At 49.2% G+C, this 20254-nt stretch overlaps 9 protein-coding genes across 9 annotated transcripts; 6 read left to right on the top strand and 3 right to left on the bottom strand.

Moving 5' to 3' along the window:
• Positions 1 to 74: 74 nt before the first annotated feature.
• F4807DRAFT_7043 (P-loop containing nucleoside triphosphate hydrolase protein) lies at positions 75 to 1492 on the top strand. Its single transcript, XM_048003373.1, has 3 exons — positions 75 to 282; positions 335 to 555; positions 623 to 1492. The coding sequence occupies exons 1-3, from the start codon at positions 179 to 181 to the stop codon at positions 1369 to 1371; spliced, it is 1074 nt and encodes a 357-aa protein (XP_047859240.1). The 5' UTR covers positions 75 to 178; the 3' UTR covers positions 1372 to 1492.
• F4807DRAFT_7036 (uncharacterized protein) lies at positions 1477 to 2367 on the bottom strand. The gene is made up of 2 exons (XM_048003372.1): positions 1855 to 2367; positions 1477 to 1785 (listed from the first exon to the last, which is right to left on the bottom strand). Exons 1-2 carry the CDS (start codon positions 2022 to 2024, stop codon positions 1620 to 1622), a joined length of 336 nt encoding a protein of 111 aa, XP_047859239.1. The 5' UTR covers positions 2025 to 2367; the 3' UTR covers positions 1477 to 1619.
• A 642-nt stretch (positions 2368 to 3009) lies between these two features.
• On the top strand, positions 3010 to 3701 carry F4807DRAFT_455168 (Mss4-like protein; the record flags this gene model as incomplete). Its single annotated transcript, XM_048000670.1, has 2 exons — positions 3010 to 3461; positions 3539 to 3701. The coding sequence occupies 2 exons, from the start codon at positions 3010 to 3012 to the stop codon at positions 3699 to 3701; spliced, it is 615 nt and encodes a 204-aa protein (XP_047859238.1).
• Positions 3640 to 5723, bottom strand: F4807DRAFT_7027 (ORC2-domain-containing protein). Its single transcript, XM_048003370.1, has 2 exons — positions 3985 to 5723; positions 3640 to 3929 (listed from the first exon to the last, which is right to left on the bottom strand). Exons 1-2 carry the CDS (start codon positions 5553 to 5555, stop codon positions 3815 to 3817), a joined length of 1686 nt encoding a protein of 561 aa, XP_047859237.1. The 5' UTR covers positions 5556 to 5723; the 3' UTR covers positions 3640 to 3814.
• A 126-nt stretch (positions 5724 to 5849) lies between these two features.
• On the top strand, positions 5850 to 7039 carry F4807DRAFT_7006 (HAD-superfamily phosphatase). Its single transcript, XM_048003366.1, has 3 exons — positions 5850 to 6285; positions 6381 to 6719; positions 6780 to 7039. Exons 1-3 carry the CDS (start codon positions 6061 to 6063, stop codon positions 6861 to 6863), a joined length of 648 nt encoding a protein of 215 aa, XP_047859236.1. The 5' UTR covers positions 5850 to 6060; the 3' UTR covers positions 6864 to 7039.
• On the top strand, positions 6967 to 7463 carry F4807DRAFT_404343 (uncharacterized protein; the record flags this gene model as incomplete). Its single annotated transcript, XM_047996104.1, has 1 exon — positions 6967 to 7463. A coding segment is annotated over exon 1 (281 nt), but the record flags the coding sequence as incomplete, so codon positions are not given.
• A 1024-nt stretch (positions 7464 to 8487) lies between these two features.
• Positions 8488 to 10031, top strand: F4807DRAFT_455165 (uncharacterized protein; the record flags this gene model as incomplete). The annotated part of the gene is made up of 3 exons (XM_048000669.1): positions 8488 to 8677; positions 8773 to 8856; positions 8920 to 10031. The coding sequence occupies 3 exons, from the start codon at positions 8488 to 8490 to the stop codon at positions 10029 to 10031; spliced, it is 1386 nt and encodes a 461-aa protein (XP_047859234.1).
• A 239-nt stretch (positions 10032 to 10270) lies between these two features.
• On the top strand, positions 10271 to 11940 carry F4807DRAFT_6851 (uncharacterized protein). The gene is made up of 3 exons (XM_048003346.1): positions 10271 to 11316; positions 11473 to 11592; positions 11641 to 11940. Exon 1 carries the CDS (start codon positions 10500 to 10502, stop codon positions 11313 to 11315), a length of 816 nt encoding a protein of 271 aa, XP_047859233.1. The 5' UTR covers positions 10271 to 10499; the 3' UTR covers position 11316; positions 11473 to 11592; positions 11641 to 11940.
• Positions 11480 to 20000, bottom strand: F4807DRAFT_455163 (uncharacterized protein; the record flags this gene model as incomplete). The annotated part of the gene is made up of 13 exons (XM_048000668.1): positions 11480 to 12168; positions 12223 to 12394; positions 12451 to 12774; positions 12831 to 13099; positions 13153 to 14732; positions 14792 to 16080; positions 16127 to 18376; positions 18430 to 18779; positions 18830 to 18951; positions 19076 to 19194; positions 19255 to 19420; positions 19474 to 19579; positions 19634 to 20000. The coding sequence occupies 13 exons, from the start codon at positions 19998 to 20000 to the stop codon at positions 11480 to 11482; spliced, it is 7803 nt and encodes a 2600-aa protein (XP_047859232.1).
• Between the last annotated feature and the right edge of the window lie 254 nt (positions 20001 to 20254).

The following is a 20254-nucleotide window of genomic DNA, read 5'->3' as shown; positions in this document are numbered from 1 at the left end:
GCCAAGGAACGCGGCGTGCTTAGGTAATGCGCTGTGGAAGGCTAGCTGGGCCCACTTCAAATTCAGACGCGTCTCAGCGCCCAAACACGCGTAAAGCGGTCGGTTCTTATCTCGTGCCAAAGCCAATTTTTAACTATTATAGCTTCCTGTACTGGGCAATTGACACCACATCGTAACAATGCCAGCAGCGAAGCCAGAAGAGAAAGGCGATTCCTCGACATCGGCCGCCAAGAAGGCTTTGTCTGGTGCTTCTAACGGCAATGTCACTTATGAGCTGCCATGGTATGTAGCTCTCCTTGGAGCTCTCCCTGCTCTACTCTAACGCTTGGCATAGGGTTGAGAAGTACCGACCGGTTTTCCTTGACGATGTTGTGGGAAATACGGAGACGATAGAGCGGTTGAAGATCATCGCGAAGGACGGAAATATGCCGCACGTTATCATATCTGGGATGCCTGGCATAGGCAAGACGACGAGTGTTCTGTGCCTGGCCCGCCAATTACTCGGAGACTCCTATAAGGAAGCAGTCTTGGAATTGAATGCCAGCGATGAGCGAGGTAAGAAACCCACAACCTCCATACCCAAGATGTACAGGATTTAGCTCTAACAAGACTTCACAACTAGGTATCGACGTCGTCCGAAATCGCATCAAGGGCTTCGCGCAGAAGAAAGTGACGCTGCCGGCCGGCCGGCACAAGCTCGTGATCCTCGACGAAGCCGACAGCATGACGTCGGGGGCGCAGCAGGCGCTGCGGCGCACGATGGAGATCTACTCGAACACGACGCGCTTCGCCTTCGCGTGCAACCAGTCCAACAAGATCATCGAGCCGCTGCAGTCGCGGTGCGCCATCCTGCGGTACGGGCGGCTGACGGACGCGCAGGTGGTCAAGCGGCTGCTGCAGATCATCGAGGCGGAGAAGGTGCAGTACAGCGACGACGGGCTGGCGGCGCTGGTCTTCAGCGCCGAGGGCGACATGCGCCAGGCCATCAACAACCTGCAGAGCACGTCGGCCGGCTTCGGCTTCGTCAGCGGCGACAACGTGTTCAAGGTCGTCGACAGCCCGCACCCGATCAAGGTGCAGGCCATGCTCAAGGCGTGCCACGAGGGCAACGTCGACAGCGCGCTCGACACCCTGCGCGAGCTGTGGGAGCTCGGCTACTCGAGCCACGACATCATCAGCACCATGTTCAAGGTCACCAAGACCATCGACACGCTGAGCGAGCACGCGAAGCTCGAGTTCATCCGCGAGATCGGCTTCACCCACATGAAGATCCTCGAGGGCGTGCAGACGCTGCTGCAGCTAAGCGGGTGCGTGGCGAGGTTGTGCAAGATTAACATGAAGCCCGAGCGGTTTCAGACGAAGAGTAAATGAGGAAGACAAATAATAGATCTTCGACTTTAAAATGAGAGAGACGGAGGGCTATGTGAAAGGTTGGCGAAATGGCTTGAGATATGTATTTGCATGGCATGGCATTGGCGTTTACGAGGTCATGAGTTCCATTTGATTGCTACCACATAGCTGACACGAGTATCAACAATCAAAAGTAACAAAATTGTTGAGTTATTTATCCTAGATACACAGTACGCTCGGTCTCCCTGTTAGTACTGGTGACGATGGCTTCACTTCTTCTCTTGCTCTATCTCCACCAGCTCCTTTTCGTAATCCGCCCAGAGCGCACGGTCTCGCGCCATCCGTCGCTGCATGCGCACCCTCTGCTCATATTGCCGCATGCGGTAATCGGCTTCAATCATACTGCCAACGATCATGCCGGACATTTGGAGGTATCTGATACAGCTACTTAGCTCTTTTCCCTCCTCATACCAACGGGGTAGTCCCGTGACAAGAGTAACTCACACTTTGAACTGGACCGTCAAACCCCGGTATATAGGCGAAAAGACGTAGCCTACACCTCCTAGGACGGCCGACGCAGCACCCCATTTCACGGCGCCAACAGCTGCGCCCCGCGCCGCCTCCCACTGGGCCTCCTTGGTATCTTCGCTCTCTAAGGCTTTGGTGGGGCGCATGGTGATGAGGTCATCGCGTAGGCCAGATGAGAATCGTTAGGTATACGAGTACCACAGGATACAATTGCCTCCGTACTCAGTCGTCTTTGTTTGTCTCGTGTTCAATTGGTTCGGTTACTACTGTCCTATTGTCATAGGAAAAGATTGAGCTAGATGTATGAGGTGATGCGATTATCTAGATCTATGAGGCTAAACAATGAGATTGAGTTCCGTGAGAGCCTATTTAGTGGACTTGGTTGTGAGGGTAAGAGGCATGATTGGTTGGAGCTGGCAGCTAGGGGCTCCATATCGAGCCGCAGGTTAGCGTCACCGTTTACCTCTAGCTACAAATGGTGGAAGGGACGGGGGCCGATAGCCGCTGTAATATAGTGGTTACGGTCGCTATATTATGACTATCATCCCCCGTGTCATACCTTGGTAGAAACATTGGAAGGAAATCATTATTTTATTACAAAGTCATTCACCATTAGTAGATAGCTATTTCTAGTAGCTATAAAACTACTGTACTAGTAATATGAGAGTTGCTCCTGTCTAACAAACATTCCTACCTAGTACGTAACTAGGTACATGGAAACTCAAGCTATGGCTTCCTCATCTGAGGTCTATACGTCATAATGTCTAATACACTAGTACTGATACGCCCTTGTTTGTAAGTCGCAGCTTACAATTATATCGATGATGTAGAATACTCGAGACTTCAAATAAATTTTGAGTGCCTCAAGTCTTAAGATAATCGATAGGGCTTGGTGTTAAATTAAATCTTCTCTTCAAAAACTGAAGAATGTATAAAGCCCAAACACTACCGAGCAGAACTTCTGAGTCCATTCTCCGACGTCATATATTGTGCTACACCAAAGTAACATCTCCATTCTACCCATCACTAACTGCAGCGTATCAAATACGCAACCCTCGATACATATCATCGCCAAAAGCGCAATTTCACTCTACACACCAACCAACGCCCCCCAATCAACAGCAGAAAGCCATGTCTAAACCCCAAGCGGAATCAAGCTCAAACCCACCCAACAGCAGCGAAGACTGGAAATCGCAGCCCCCGTACCGTACCACGCACTGCAACGAGCACTTCGCGAAGACGTGGACGGCGCACTGCCACTGCGGACGCGTCAATTACTGGCTCTCGCGATCCGCACCCCTCGCCAGCAAATTCTGCCACTGCGTGGACTGCCAGGCCTTGCACGGGGCGCCCTTCCAATGGGCCGCCATCTTCGAGAAGGCGGACCTGCACTTCGAGCGCGGCGTCGAAGGGCTGGCGTTCTATCACTCTCCCGACAAGTCGACGGAGCATAAGCTGCCTTGCAAGGTGAGCTGCGCGTACTGCCACTCGCCGATTATGGATGAGGGAAGGAAGATGGTGTTGATGTTCCCGGGCATTATTGAGTTTGGCGATGCGGAGCGTAAGAAGGCGTTTGATCCTCAGTAAGTTCTGGTTTTTTTTTTTACCTTCGGAATAGCACGAAATATGATGACCGGACCTATTAACAATTCTTGATTAGGTGTCACATTTTCTATAGCCAGCGCGTTGTGGATATACACGACGGGAAGCCCAAGTGGTCGCGGCTGGACGGGCAGAGTGAGCTGATGAAGGAGGTAGACAGATTAGACTCAGATGAGCACACTGTCCTAGGCGAAGCCAGAATTGAGCATATAGAGAATTAAATTATCCGAGGGTATCTCATGCGGTATAAAGTGATCATGCTTATGCTTCCTTTCGCTTTTCCAGTATCAAAATATCATGATAGCCTAAATACCTACGTATTCATACCATCCCTCTATGACATAAGATCTTCTAATATCGCCTCAAGCTCTTCTTTCTGGAAAGGCACACTCAAGAGCTCAGTACCCAGAACATCTTTGCGACTCGTAATCATCTGGTGATCGTGGAATCTACGGCTTGTTAGCATCACTACTACATATCTCAAATATGGACAGGGGAGCATACTCTTTCAACAACGTCCGGAAAGCCATCTCCGAACTGCAAATGAATTCCTCGACTGCCTTGTTGTATATCATCCGGTACTCCACCCCAGAACCCTCCCCGTCGGAACCGTCATCCATAGCCACCAGGACTTCACTAACCAGCAGACGGAATAGGTTCTTGGCGTTCTCCGGCAAGCTACGAAGAACGTAAGTGACACCTTCCTTCCCTCCGACCCGCCTCGCTTTCCGGCCTAAAAGCTCATGCACGTCATCCACGACCTCGAGCTCTGCGGTGAAAGGCGCAAACGTCGTGCAATCGTGGAACACGAAGTTAAACGAAGACCGCAAGCTACTATCCCAAAGCAAGGGGAAGTCTGGTGTATCGGCAGAGCAGATGAGCCGGATATTCGGGTGGGCCGCCAACTGAGCAAGGATAGACTGTGTCCCAGCTTTTCGTAGAGGAAATGCATCAATGGAGTTCAAAATAACTGTCACAACAACCTCGTGAGATGAGAGGAGAGACTTCACGTTATCAAGTATACCCGAAGGATTACCAGCAGGGACCTTGTGAGCGGGATTGACCGCGCTAGCTACAGTACCCAGAATCTCGCGTAGAGAAGTCATCCGCACGTATCCGTTTATTATGACGATCTTGTGAGCGATGTGGTCCGAATACTTGTCGTACACATGCTTCGCGAACTGGTGTAGAAGACCTCGCTTCGACCCATACCCGTACAAACATATGCTAAATCCCTGAGAGAGCTCGAATGTCCATTGCGGGAACGATTCGACATGTATCGACTCGAGAAACTCGACGTCTTCGGCGTGCGGGTCCGTATAATCACGTAGTATCGAGAAGTACTCATCGTGAGTCAGAAGCTTCAGGGACGTCAGATTGTTATTCGACGTCTTCGAAGCCCCGGGTCGATTCTGCGCGAAATACAGCTCGTGCGGAGGTAGGTCTCTGGGCGGCGTGGGTGATTTCTTCCTAGTCCGCTTTGTGGTAAACTTGGATTTCGGCCGACCCCGTCGAGGTTTTCCGGACGGCGTTGCCGGTTCGTCGGGGAGGTTATCCGACTCTTCTCCCTCCTCATCCTCTTCATCATCGCTCGATTCGAAGATTTCCCGAGCTATATCTTCATCCGCCTCTTCGTCGCTCCCATTCTCCCCTACAACTTGTTCAATTAGGGCTCTGGCGCTCTTCTTCCTTGCGGACCGATCGTTTCGTTTCCATCTCGGAGTCTGTGCAGTACTGCCATTGGTCTTCGACGGTGTTACGAGGTCGGCGCCATTTCTTCGACGGCCTCTAGGAGTGGACACTTCCACATCCTTGGGTGTTGTGGCGGTCGCGAGCTGCTTCCTTTTGCTAGGGGTCTGTTTCACCGATGAAGTTATATCTTCTTCGTCTGAGGGAAAGTCATATTCGGATCGGTGGCCATTTGTGATACTATTAGATTCCGACGCAGTTATCTCTCGGCCACTTCGCCGTTTCGTTGTGGTATCCTGCTTGGATTCGTCTTCATCATGTGTTCGCTTTCGCGAACCCCTAGAATTGCGCCCAGGCTCTGCGGTGGACTTTTTAGTTCGTACCATTGCGAGTGAAGAATTTATTTTCCCGCTGTTTTCCTATGGCATTGTGAAACAATTTGGACTCTAGAAAGTGGGCGATGACAAGTAATTTGAGAAAGTGTAAATATTGAATATTTATTACCTGGCTCTACCTTGGAAAGTGGTTTCATTCACGGTCGCGACTGATCACCGCGTCCAGGCATATTTGTTGTGGGGCAATTTGTACAAGCTCACAGCTTCCCGCCGATCTGTGACAGGGGATAGCGCCGGCCCTAGTTGCCCCGTACTGCCCGTACCTGTAGCCGCAAGCTTATGTAACGACGCCCGTAGCAACTACGGAGATTTTAACATCTAAGACTGCGAGAACTGCCAGAGCACCTGCTACACGGATTTAATTGGTTACGGGGCCAAAATGATAATAAATACCTATACTTTTATATCATAGGTAATCCCATTCTTCTTTTTCCTACTTATCTCTTTTCGGTGAAGGTTGGTAGCACGATTTTCGATATATGGAGGTCCAACCGTTATGATGAACCTCAACTTATCTGGAACCATCAACGTCTTCAAGCTCCTCGCAAAGCCATCATTATGTCTTCCCCACTCAACAGTCTCTACCTTCAATGAGATACCAAGTCCATTTGAGAAAGTTTTTGAGCGCCAAGGCAGGAAAGTAGACATCAGAGCAGTGATACTGGACAAGGATGACTGTTTTGCCTATCCCAACACTAATGAGATTTTCCCCGCTTATGTTGTAAGTGTCTGTCACACATCAAATCGCATGTTTGAATATGATATTTTCCATTGTCTTCCCGATACTATATCTAGCATATGCTTATCCGTCAATAGGAGCGTTTCCGGCTGCTGAAGAAAGAGTATCCTAACCATCGTCTCCTAATCGTATCCAATACTGCTGGAGCCACCACTTATGATCGTGATGGTCGCCTGGCAAAGGAGCTTGAGGCGGCAACCGGAATTTCGGTGTTAGCCCATAGAGTGAAGAAGCCAGGCTGTGGTGATGAAATTATGGCTCATTTTAAAGCCCATCCTGAAGTTGGAGTAACCCATCCTAGTCAGATTGCAGTAGTCGGGGATCGTCTAATGACCGATATGATGCTGGCCAATATGATGGGTAGCTGGGGTTTATGGATCAAGGACGGCGTGAAGCCATTGAACGAGAAAAGCGTGGTATGTCGCTCTCGCCCATGCTTACATCATATTTCTCTACTAAGCATAGGTACCTTGCAGTTTTCTAAGCTCGAGCAACGCCTCGAACCGTTCCTTATGAAACGTGGCTATCGAGCCGATGATCCACGGAGTCCATTTGAGTAACTATCATGCCAATTTGTAGGGTGAAGTCACCAAATACAGTCAAGGTCCCTTGAACTGGCGTGGAAGTTTACATGACGAAAAGAATACCACGACCACTAGAGCATTTTTATTCCTATCTTCTTTAATATACACTTAAATCATGCGAACTAACTATGCTTGTCATTTATTAAAGATGCCTACCTAGGCAAGTTCTTCACAGCCGGCCTTGCGGAATGCGGTTATGATCCCTTATCACACCTCTGACCGGGAATTGCCTGACTAAGGGAAACTCAGGTTTGTAAAACCGATTGTAGACATGTCCCGCCAGTTTCTGTTCTTGGTAGTGATATATGTAGGTATGCAAGCTTTCTGCAGTTTGTGGGAACACACTGAACATGTGAGCCACGAGTATTCATCTGATCTTACCTGGTGCCTGTTGGGAAGTCCTGAACACGACCAACTAACCTACTTACCTAGATACCTCGAACCGACCCTTTTATGTGATTCATTACTTCTTCCTACATTGAAAATAATTAGTCCTCCAACAGAAACTCACTGTTTATTATCAAGATGGACTAGCGTAGTTATTTTCAGTAATTAGAATATTCTATTAGTTTCGATATCTACATACTCAATAATGCTCTTTCCCAGAGCACCAGTACTGCGCAAATTTACAACGTATGCATATTGGCTTGATACATTCAAATACATACTAATGACGCTAATGGCGAAATATCTCCATAGGCTTATGAGCTAAAGCTCAACTACCTTGCCCCAAGAGAATTTAAGCTTATCATGTGTGAGTTTGTGGATCAGCCTGTCCAATAGAGAGGAGTAGTTATATTCGTGACCCTAGTAGAGGGAAGGAACGTTTATCAGATGAACTGTTCTCAACCTCTCCCTGGAAATTAACTGTAAGCTCGGGCATAGAGGTGATCATGACTTTTACGCTATACGTGTATTTATCTCTATAGCTTCACGTCAAATACACGTACCTGCATATGAGCCCCCCGCAGTTGCCTATACTGTATCCTGGTTCATGATATCCCCACAACAGAGGTCAAGATGAGGAATATTACTGGTCCCCTTTGGTGTCTTATGTACACCTATACACTTCAAGGCACGCTTCTCACGAGAAGTCATGCCGTAATCCTTTACATAAGAGGGTTAGTGCTACTCAATTAGATCAGGAGGAATCACTTTATTCCCCGCACAGATAATGGAAATGGAGGCATTGGACGAAAGAGCTAGTGATGTTCAATACATCTATATCCACCAGATCATGGCATGAATGCTTAAGAGGTTCTAGACCGTGTTACCACTCAATCATGGCCGTCTGATTTTTATGCTTTTTCCTTGACTCTTCATTACTTCCAGTAATGATCTAATTCGCACGCAGCATTGAAGGAAAGACCTAGCTCTTCAGGTCATACGCAAATTATTTAAACCCCCGACACATATTCTATCCTTCAAACCTTCCTCTTACTTTCTCTCTGCCGTCTCGATCACTCATTCATCTTCTCCCTTCATTCTTTACCTTCTTATTATCTTTACTACCTGAGACTCTTGAGAGTTTATAGTCTCAATCATCATAGACATCACGAGCGACGCTACCTCGACTAATCACGTTGCATCAATCATCACGATGGTAGGCAAGGTGTGGTCCGACCTCGAAGAGAGGTACTTCTGGCGAACTGCCGTCGCCCACTCTTCTAAGCGAGCTGGTATTGATAAGGCCAATCCCGAGAAGACATGGGACCAGCTTGCCTACGAAATGCATCGTGCTATGGAACGCCTCGGTCAGGTTCGTCGAAAGTACACAAGTACCATGTTATGTAAGTAATCCTCGTCCCATACACATCCACCTGACCGGAAACGCTGTTCAACCTAATCATATCCACTCGAATAATGCTGATGAGATTCGGATTAGTCGAGCATTACTTCCAGAACATCGAGGGTGAGCGACGATCACCAAATGCAGCTGCGTATGTCAACGAGTACTTGCGCAAAGTTGGTATGTTCTAATAGACTATCATTCCAAAATCTATACTAGGTAGGTACTGACAAGTAATTTGAGGCCCTGAACGCGAGGTTGTCAATCCTCGTGCAACTCGTCCCCGTCGGGAGGTGAAAAAACGTCGCGCTCGTAAAGCAGCTCCCCCTTCCAGCCCCACTGACAGTATGGATGGTCCACAAGAGGACAAGGAGAACGGCGCTCCTACTGAGTTGGCGTCACTACCAACTCTGCGTGAGATGGACTTACCTGACCCCCGACCGCTTTCACTCCCGCGCCCAAGTCTATTTGATCGTCGGGCTTTTCGGTCAAGCCAAGCTCTTCGCCCCCTTGCCCCACTTGCTCCTCTTGCCTCAGCAGCTACTCGTATGCTACCCCCTTCACCATTGACGAGCCCTTCTTATGACGGTCTGCATTACGTCAATCAGCAAGGTGTCCCCTTAGGTTGGAACATGGTGAGCCCGTCGATGGTATCCCCTTATGGCGCCGCTTCGTACCATCAATACCAACCTCGGACTCCTCTGTCGCCAGAATCCGGCAATAAAAAACCCGAAGAGGTTGTTTGGGGCTATCAGATGGGAAAGCGTTCTATTCCTGAGAAGCAATCGCCACAAATGCCCTCCAAGTCCCAGAAGACCTCCGCAACTGGATATGCAACTCATCACCAGTATCCCGAGGGCTCTGGGATGGGAGCGTTGGTACCTGAACCAGCTTCTACTCCGTCAGTTGCTTTTTCCCAGGCAACAACTCTCGGCCGAGAACCTAGCGCAAGTTCATTCGCCAGCTTACGTAATCCGCAGCGGGAGCTTTCTGCCGGATACCAATTCCAGGGATATTCTAGTCCCGAGGCAATGTCCAGTATCTACTCGTCCGTCGCATCCGAATCCTCCGCTCTTACCCAACCTGCCAGCAACCAATCAGTTGAGAGCACCCTCTTCGTAGAAGATGACGAGAACGACGCTCCTTATGAGGATGTTGATGACGATGAAAATGCGGAAGAATCTGGCGACGACGATGAAGAGACTGAAGCGGAAGTCAAGCCTGATGTGGGCTACCGCACCATGACTTACCAGGACTATCATAAGGGAAAGTTTATGAACTGGCATGGCGAGGGTCCCAACGATGAAGACGTGAGTGGAGGAGATTACTACGCAGGAACGGGTCCTAATGTCTAGGACGTGGCGCCATGGTGCTGTACTACCGGTCGATTCATCGAGACCTCACCCAACGGTAGGAAATTAACTATTTGCGGTGATTTGTGAGGCTTCACCATAAAAGATATGCGATGCCATGAAAACATATCACAAACATAAAAAAAAATGTATCGATGATAATTTGCGTTGTTACTTCAGATATAAAAAAAATATAAAAAAATTACATAGCAAAATGACGTTGACTTCATGAAAGGATCTATCCTACTTCGGAGGACAGGCATAAAATAAGGATATGTATCCCTGACTGTCGTTATCGATAGCAGGGCTGCCATCCGCCAAGAAGGTGCACCTAACATATCCCCCTACGAACGCTTCCTCTTTCCTCATGCTTTTTTTTGGAGAACCATTGTTAAAGTGCTCAAAGCCATCTCGTATCCACAAAGCAAAACATCCCGAGTTTAAAGAAGTTTACGATTATTCCAGACTCAGATGGGAATCGGCCTTGAAATACCCGTCTTCGGCGGCACTGCTGCTTCAAAAGCTGTCGAGTTAGGTGCATCGCGTATCGAGCTTAACGCGAAGGGTTCATATTCCGACGGAGGCCTAACACCTTCGCTTGAGGATCTTGAACGCGTAGCACAACTCCCCGTTCCCGTACGCATTATGATAAGGCCGCGAGGCCCGCCATCTGAAAAGGATATGCGCGATTTCGTCTATTCCGATGAGGAGTTTGGCCAGATGGAGGCCGACATCCAAAAATTCAAAGAAACAGGCTTGCTGAATGAGGGACGCGGTGATGGATTTGTGTTTGGCATATTGAAAGAAGATTCTCAACGTAATGATAAATGCTGGGTTGATGAAGATAGGTGTTGGGTCGATATGGATAGATGCGTCCGTCTTGTTGAAGCAGCACGCCCTTTCAAGGTTGTTTTTCACCGAGCTTTTGACGAAATAGTAAGCTGTGATGATGACGGATCTGATATTGATGCGCGCTACGCGTGGGAGACGGGACTTAACCATCTAGCAATCTGCGGCTTTGATGCCATACTTACATCGGGCGGCATTGGACATGCAGTGAATAATGTTGTTATGCTGGACAAGATTATCACAAAAGCCGAAACACGTGGTATCGAGATTATCGTTGGCGGTGGCATTAGGAAGCATAACGCGAGAGAGATTTCACAACGACTCAATCTAAATGAGAAGGAACAGTCAACCTTTGTTCACTCAGCCTGTCTCTCGAATACGGAGATGGAAGATGTCGACGCTGATGAGATCGCCAATATCTTATCACAGCTGAGATGAGGTAATAGTAAGTAAGTCAACTATCATATTCAACGAAATGTATTGCTTCTAACGAATAGGTATATAGCCAAACTAACTCCTTATCAAAGATCCTAACCCAAATCGTAAGACAACGTGTCGTTTGCGTAAATCGTATCCTTACATCTATCTTCATTAGAAACCATCTATGCTTGCGCGGATGGACTGCCCCGCAGCGTTTCCGGCAAAAGCTTCGACTTCGACGCAATGAGGCCAGCCAACTCCACCATTGGAACATTGCGCAAAATCTCGGAAACATGTACCACACTCTGCAACTCCTTAAGTGCCCAAGCTCTAATATCGACAGCGACGAGACTGTCCACTCCATACGTGTTGATCGGTCGGGCACTATCGAGATCCTCAAGCTCCATCATCAAGCTCTTCGCAAGCTTGCCCATCAAGGCCGAGCAGACGGCACCTTTTGCGTCGTCTAAGCTCGCCGCGGCCCCAAGTATACTTGCGAAATCCGCGGCCGCCGTACTCTTCGCGTGGTCTTTCGGACCGGCAGCATTCTGTAATTGTGTGTCGTACACACTTAGCGGAGCGAAGCGTGCATCCGTAAACCAGTAAGGGTCGTCATCACCATTGGCCTTGACCAATCCACCGCTAGCGAGACCAAGAACCGGCTGCGCTTTAACTTGGTCTGCCATGGCCGCTTCAATTATGGCGAGGAATTGCTTCGCCGTGAGTTGAGGCGCGCCGGCGCGCACTATCTCTGGCACCTTCCCCTGCTCTGAGACGAATCCGATCTCACCCATCCAGCCAAGGTCGATGCTTGTTGCTTTCAAGCCTTGGGCTCGGCGGTAATGCACCACAGCATCTTGATAGGTATTGCCTTTTTGCTATTAGCGTCGAGAACACATACTTCCTGTTAACATAGACAACTTACCAGCATTGTAGTTGCTCTGCGCTATCGAGCCAATCTGGCCCGCCGCCGACGACATAGTTATGAAGAAATCAAGGTCCTTAGGCAACATGTTGTGCATATTCCATGTCACCTTATATTTGGGTCTTAAGGCTGCCCACCAAGCGTCGAATCCCATAGTCTCGAACATCGAGTCCTTTTGATTTCATATTAGTGCTTCTCCCACGTAACAACTCATCGATTGATTCTTACCTGGACATTCATAGCCATAATGACAGCCCCGCGTATCGGCGGGAATCCCTCCTTTGCTATTTCTTCAAGAACTGTTTGGCATTGCTCCATGCAACCAACGTCTGCCGCAAATGCTTTGGCCTTGACCCCGAGCTCGGAAAGATCTTTGAGTAATTGTTGTGCTCGGGGATCCTTGGCACCGGAGCGAGACGTGGCGACTAAATTGCGAGCTCCTTTTGCAGCCATCCACCTCATCAACGATCGACCGAGACCGCCCATTCCACCTGGGATGATGTAAGTAGCATCGGAGCGAAGTTGGATCTCAACTGGCTTTGGATGAGTCGTCTAGGTTCTAATTAGCACTTTATACTGGAAGAGCATCTTATCAGGACTTAACCCACCGGCACTTTATCATCGTCGACAACTTGAAGAACGACCTTGCCTCCGTGTTTTCTTGCCTGCAGCATCCTGAATGCTTCGGAAACCTCTGAGAACTTGAAAACATGTAGCGGATTCACGAGTTTGATGACACCTTTCTTGTAGTATCGGAAGACATCGGCCATCACTTTGCTGAATAGTGGACGGTTCGTTCGGTACATGGTTAAGAGATTCACACCGGCGAAAATTGCGTTGTTTGCGAAAGGCACCATGTCCAGACCCGTGTTACTCCCTGTTTTCTGACGTTAGCCAGGCGGTATTATGGGATTGGGAGGGATTACTTACTGATATCTTTCATTCCGAGTTCGATGAATCGACCGAATGGTGCGATACAATGCCAAGTTTCCCTTAGCAACTCCCCAGTCAACGAATTAAGGATCGCCTGAACGCCCAAGCCATTCGTTATCCGCTTGATCCCTTGCACGAAACCATTGTCTTTATTACTGAAGATGTGGTCTCCAGGAATGTGATAGTGCTCGACGAGGAACTGCTTCTCTGCTTCCGAAGAAACGGTAGCGATGATCTCAGCGCCAACGTGCTGGGCTGCACTGATGGCAGCTTGGCCTAAGCAGTCTGATGCCGAGTGGATCAGCACAGTCTCTCCCGCTTGGAGCCTGGCAACATTAAATATGCTATAGACCGCAGTGCCATAGGAGATCATCATAGTTGCGCCCTCTTCGAAGGACATTGTGTTCGGTAACCTTTGGAACATGTCCTGCGTGTTTCGAATGAACGTCTTATACCAACCCATGGCGCATGTCATCACTCGATCTCCTACGCTAAACTCAGTGACACCTTTGCCCATTCTGGTTACGACACCACTGCATTCGACGCCAAGGTTAGGGTCCCAGAGCTGGCCTAGTGCGACGGCCATATCATAAGGGTCTAATCCGACAGCCTTCACCTCAATTTCGACTTCTTGGTCGCCTAGGGGCTTAATATAGTCGTCGTCATCGTTGAAGTAGAAACTATCGAGTTCTCCCGTAGCCTTGAGGTCAAGCTTTAGTGGTCGGCCGGGCTGCTTAATTGGCTGCATCGCCAACTGATCCTCTCGAATTTCGGCCGGGCTCAATATTCTGCTTAGGGCCTCATCAGGACTTATGCGCAGAATGTTAAGGGCACCATTCCTCTCGGAAAACTCGTGGTCGGCATTGTGCTCATCTCCTTGCAAGCGGAGTACCTTCAATATTGTCTGGGTCACTTGTGGTTGGTCGCAAGGGACGTCTGGGTCGAGATCCAACGTCGTAAACTTGACTTCTGGAGCTTCGCCACGGATCGTTCGCGCGAATCCTGCGATCATGTTTAGCTCTGGCTCGCGCGTATCCATGGATGTGCCACCCCTAGTTAGCCATAGGGTACCCTCGGAATGGAGGACCATGTGCTTTAGAGCATCGTATTCATCGGCGTTGATTGAACTCAATAACGGCTTGTCGAGTTCGAAGGTTGCGATGCATCGCGTTGCGGTCAAGTCAGCTTTGGTAACATCGAGAAGCGACATCTGCTTAACAAAAGCCCCGTTTTCGGCGAGTCCGCTCAAGAGCCCACTGACCATCGATTTCGACTGGTTACTCTCTGTTGGTGATTTAACGATCACTATCTTGCTAGGCAATTCGCCTTTAGACTCGTAAGGGACGCTTGATGCCATGATAGACGACGAATGACCGGCGTCCTCGCGGTCGCGGAAACACCAATCGACGCCCGTAAATCCCTGTGCGCGCAGACGAGCGTCCCATTCCTCTTCAGAGAGTTCTGGGCCCCATTGCCGACCGTCGTCTTCACCTAGCCACCAACCGGAGAGAACTCCAAACACCACTGACCGTCTGGCGATCTTGTTTGTTAGTTCTGTAACAATGAGATGTCCGCCCCTAGAAAATTCAATGTCAGCAGGCTTTTCGAAAATTACAGTGTGATCTTGGTTACTTACGGCTTTAGTAGCTTCCTACAATTCGCCAAAGTCGTCCCAATGGACGACGTCGCGTGAAGGACCTGGAAGGCAACCACGAGGTCGTAAGATCCTTCCTCCAGACCTTGTTGCGATGGGTCTTTCTCGATATCTAGGACCTTAAAGTCCATCATCGAGCTATACTCTTTGAACTCTTCGCTGGCTGCCTCGAAGAAGACGCCGCTGATATCGGTATATGTGTATTTCTGTAATCGACCCGCGAAGTTGGGCCCGAGACTAGACAGGATTCGACTCGTGGCGCTTCCCGTACCGGCACCGACCTCGAGGATGCGGAGAGGTCTCTTGTGTGATAGACGCTTGATATACTCACACTGGATTGCGGGCGTGCGTTCGTCGGAGAGACCGTAGCGGTACATATTGTTCAACAGGTTATCACGGCTCATCACCTCCCATGCTTCTACCTCGCCTAGCATCATGCTAGAGATATTGTCGTTGATGCGGCACATCATCTCTCCTTCTAGACTTGCTTTAGAAACTCGAGCTAGGACCTCATTCTCAACAGTCTCACTCGCTGAAGCCCATTCGGGAGACTGACAAGGCAACTTTCCTGCCTTGGCGAGTTCGTATTGCCTCTTCATGTAATTATAGTAGATCCGATAGTGGGGTGCCATCTTCTCGATGTCGCCTACGCTGAAACGTTGGATGGCTCTCTTGCACACGATGTAAGCCGCCCATTCGAGGTCATAGACCACCGAATACTCGGTCTGAGGTGCGCCAGCGCAGGTCTTCTTGAGCAGACCCACAGTAGCGTCAACCGAGTTTTCGACATCAATATCCCATGTCGGGTAGGCACCCAGTTTCTTTAGGGCCTTAATCTGAGCCTCGGTGTCCTCGGTGGATTCCGTCTCAGCAGCGAAGTCTGTCGATTTCAGCCCTTCGAAGATGATCAGGGGCTCTTGCCATTTCTCGTCTGAGATCACGACCGTGCCATTAGTTCCGTCAAAGCGTCTCTCCTTGATGTCAGCGAACCCCTTAAGGCGAGTGCCTTCCAGGGTCGGCAGCTTGGCTGAGATTTGGATTCTTTCGATGTACTTAGCGACTGTAGGCTTGACTACTCCGTCGCAGGCCATCAGCATCTGGAATGCGCCATCAAGTGTTGCCGGATGGACAATGTGCCGAGACTCGATGTTCTTAGGCATGATCGATTTCGTGTCGGGGATCTGCAGCGTGCTGCAGATAGTGGTACCTGCAGCTTGCGAGTCCACCAACGTCTGATATGTTGGGCCCCATTGCATTCCGAGCTTGGTGAACTATTCTTCCGTTAGTCAAATCCCGAGACGCATATTTTCAACATACCTTCTCATAAAAGTTTGCTGTGCTGCGGTCCTCCAATGGTAGAGCTAATATACGCGAGTACTCGGCGCGATAACTCTCAGCTATCGATGCCTCTTCATCTATGAAACCTGAGGTTTTGTCTTCCGCGGCATACTTCAACTTGATAAGACCTGTGCTATGTTGCGTCCAGTCGCCTTGCCGATTGCGGCTAGACAGAGTGAACTCCTTCCAATATGTCGTCAAGGATCTCGATGCCAATCGCCAAGGTCGTAGCTGCAGCTTGGTCTCAACAGGACTGTCCTCGGCTTCGCTTAGAACAAGAGGCGCCCCGGGAAAAACATCGCGTAACTGGAAAGCTTCTATCGTCTTGGTTGGTTCGGAGGTCTGACGAAGAGCTTCGATAACCATGGCTAGTACACCCGAAAAGGAGAGAATCGGCTTGCCCTGGACCACATAATGCCTGAGCCAGGGGACCTCGGAGAGACGGAGGTAATTACGCCAGCACGGCTCGTTATCGTTAGAGAATTCATATCTCACACCGAGCAGATCATGTTTGGGCAACTTTCGGTTCCGGTAGGCCGCCGAAAGGGCTGTCTCGTACCAATACTTCGAGTTGTGGTTCCACGCGAATGGTGGCAAATCTACTAGGTGGGTGGGGAGCTCCTCTGTAGGATCGAGATGATTCGCCTTGGTGATATCAACCGAAAACCCTCTTTGGTAAAGAGCACCAGCGGCGGTGAGTGTAGTGTGGATAGCATCTTGTTTTCGTGTTAAAAGACCGAGCGCATGGACGTCCTGCTTCTTCCCCTCTTGTGCTTGTAGGATCTGTTTAATTGGGCCTTGTAATGCGCCGTGAGGCCCGATCTCTACCATCACGATTGACTTGTCGAGGAGTTCTGGAGAGTTCAGAATTGCCTTAACCGCATGGTTGAACTTGACGGAGCAAACCATGTTATCCACCCAGTACTGAGGGTTTCTCAACGCTTCATCGCTAATTTCTTCTCCTGTGACTGATGAGAACATGCGAACTCCTGCGCTCGTGCTTGGGTCGGCTTGGATGCCTTCGAGGGACTGGAGATATGGTTCGGCGAGCTCCTGCATAAAGGGACTGTGATACGCTGTCTTGACTAGGAGTTTTCTGCACCACGCCTGAGTGCCTATCAACTTTTGGACTTCGTCGATGGCATCTACACTACCAGATATTGTAACGCTGATAGGACTGTTAATGCAAGCAACCACCGGTTTTGGTGATACAGTGACCTTGTCGATATAAGTCTGAGCCTCATCCTCACCCATTGCAGCGGCGAGCATAGCCCCTGGTGTTGACAGCCCAGCAGATAGGCGCCCTCGATGGTACGCAATTGTCCATGCGGACTGACGTGAAATAGCCCCCTTAGCGTAGGCAGCGCCTATTTCCCCACTAGAGTGGCCGACGGTTACGGATGGGAGTATTCCCCATTCCTTAATAAGATCGACTAGCGCTACTTGGACTGCAGTGCACGCAGGTTGGCTGATCTGAGGCTCATTGATGCGCGAATCGGCTTCCGAAGCGTCGAGCTCTTCCAACAAGTCCCATTCGCATCCAAGTGACTTGAGATGAGCCGTTGCCTCTATTAAACTGTTGTTGTATGTTCTGTATGCGCGAAGTTGACGACCCATCCCAAACCATTGGGCGCCTTGGCCCGTGAATACGAACACCGCCGAAAGATTCAGAGTGGGCCTCAGAGGTTTATTCGCGATATCAAGAGCTTTTATCGCTTCGTCCACGTTGGATGCCACGATAAACGACGACCACGACAGCTTGCTACGCCGGCTGGATAAGGTATATGCCAGTCGTTTCAAGAACGTTATCTCGTATACTGGCGACTTTGGCTGCTCTTTAAGGTAAGACTGGAGGCTTGTTGCGGTTCGACTGATTCCACTCTGTTCGTGCGAGGACCAGACCAGCAGCTGAGGGGTGGCTGGACTCTCATCAAAGTCTGTGAACTCGGAAACAGAAGATGCCCTTCCGTTTACGCTCGCATTTTCAGAACCATCCGAGCTAATAAACGAAGTGTCGGTTATCGGCGACATTAGCGCACTTGCAGAATGCTCAATCCTGCGGCCCGGCACCGTTGTCGCAGTATTGTGCCGCCCGGCAAGTCCGCGATCCTGGAGATAGTGATAAGCATCATCCAAGATACAGTGAGCATTAGTCCCACCGTACCCAAATGAGTTGATACTAGCTCTCCGCAACCCATCCGTAGGCCATGGAAGGAGTTCGGTAGGTACCTTGAAAGAATTAATATTAGAAGAAGCCAAGTTCAAATGTCATGGGAACTCACTGCCAAATTCCATTTCTCCAATTCCAGTTTAGGGTTCGCTTTCTCGAACCAGATATTTGGAGGGATTTGCCCCTTTTCGAGGGCATATATGGATTTCACGAGGCCGGCTATACCAGCGCCTGCCTCTAAGTGTCCGATATTAGACTTGACAGAGCCAACGTACAAGGGATCGTTTGGTTTTCGAGTTTTCCCGAATACGGCTCCAATCGCAGATGCTTCCAGAGGATCTCCAGCTGGTGTACCCGGCCCATGAGCTTCAAAGAACCCCGTTTGCGCAGGGCTTAATCCAGCGTTAGCATAAGCTGCTCTAATTAAAGCTTCTTGGGCCTCAGATGAAGGAAGATTAATCCCTATAAAAATGTTAGATCAAGTCGAATCCGATTCACACAGACGGACTAACCTGGCGTTCTTCCATCTTGTGTTACCGATGTGCCCCTGATAACCGCACGAATAACATCGCGATCTCTAAGAGCATCGGCAAGCGATTTTACGACTATAACAGAGACGCCCTCTCCACGAGAACTTCAAACATCCTAGTCAGTTATGCGTTTCTAATGATATCTCAAACGAACCCAGATCTCAAAAAGGGGGAGGGATAGGAAATGATGACTAAGAACAAATGAACTAGGAATAGGGGAATACGTACTATCCATTTGCCCTATGGTCAAATGCCATCGACTTTCCGTCTGGGCTTAAAAAGCTTAGTGTACTTAAGTGATTTGATGTGTGCGGCATTAATATCAAATTGGTAGCACCAACAAGAGCCTATGGCCGTCAGTAAACGTACCTAGGTAGATTCGGGGATTGAAGCTCGTGACAACTTACTGATTTAGTCTCCCCCGTGCGAATGCTTTGGCAAGCTAGATGTAGAGCCACAAGAGACGACGAGCAAGCAGTATCTAAACTGATACTCGGCCCTTTAATATCAAAATACCAAGATATCCTATTGGCGATCATGGCAGTGCCCATGCTACCGTTGGCTTCATATCGACTAAATCTAGGTTAGTCATAATATGCAGAACTTGGTAGGGGCAGGAGACTAACGGGTAATCATCTGGATCAATGGCACGGATTGCAGCATAGTCTCTAACACAGCAGGCCATGTAACAGCCCATCGCTGACCCTGAGATGTCTTCAATTCTAGCACCAGCTGCAATTTATCGTTAGTACATTCAACACCAAGCTGTCAAGTTAAGGGACATACCAGATTCTAAAGCTTCATAAGACAGCTCCAGTGCCATTCTTTGTTGAGGGTCCATAGCATGGGCTTCTTGTGCCGTTATCTTAAAGAAAGGGGCATCGAAGGCCGCAACATCGTCCTTCAAAAAATGGCCACTCCTGGCACTCGTGCTTCCCTGGTGATCGGCGCTAGGGTGATAAAAGGCATCTATGTTATACCGATTCTCTGGAACGTCAGATCGTGCGCTCTTCTTCGCAGTCACCATGTCCCAGAGTTTGCCTGGGGTTGTGGCATCTCCGGGAAACCTGCCGGAGACGCCCACGATTGCAATAGGCATCGAGGCATCTTGACTAAGAGCCGTAAGAATATCTCTTTCTTCAATATAGGGCATCTTATGTTGTTGTTTAACCTGATATCATGGGTATAAAAATGATAAAAATTGTTGTTAACTTTTAAGAAGAGTACCCCTAGAATACAGGTTTATGCCAAAGCCTCGAGGATTCCGGATATTGCAAGAACATGCGGAATCTCCCTCCCTAATATGTTCTCACTTCATCGACAATATCAGAAGGAAAAACAACGAGCCCCGCCCCCATGTAACAGCAATTCGACTATGATAGATCATATGAGATACTAATAAGACTT

The sequence above is a fragment of the Annulohypoxylon truncatum genome (assembly GCF_022578515.1).
Source record: "Annulohypoxylon truncatum strain CBS 140777 unplaced genomic scaffold F4807scaffold_1, whole genome shotgun sequence".
Lineage (NCBI taxonomy): Eukaryota > Fungi > Ascomycota > Sordariomycetes > Xylariales > Hypoxylaceae > Annulohypoxylon > Annulohypoxylon truncatum.
Note: the sequence above shows the minus strand (reverse complement) of the source record. Positions and strands in the feature narration are given on the sequence as shown.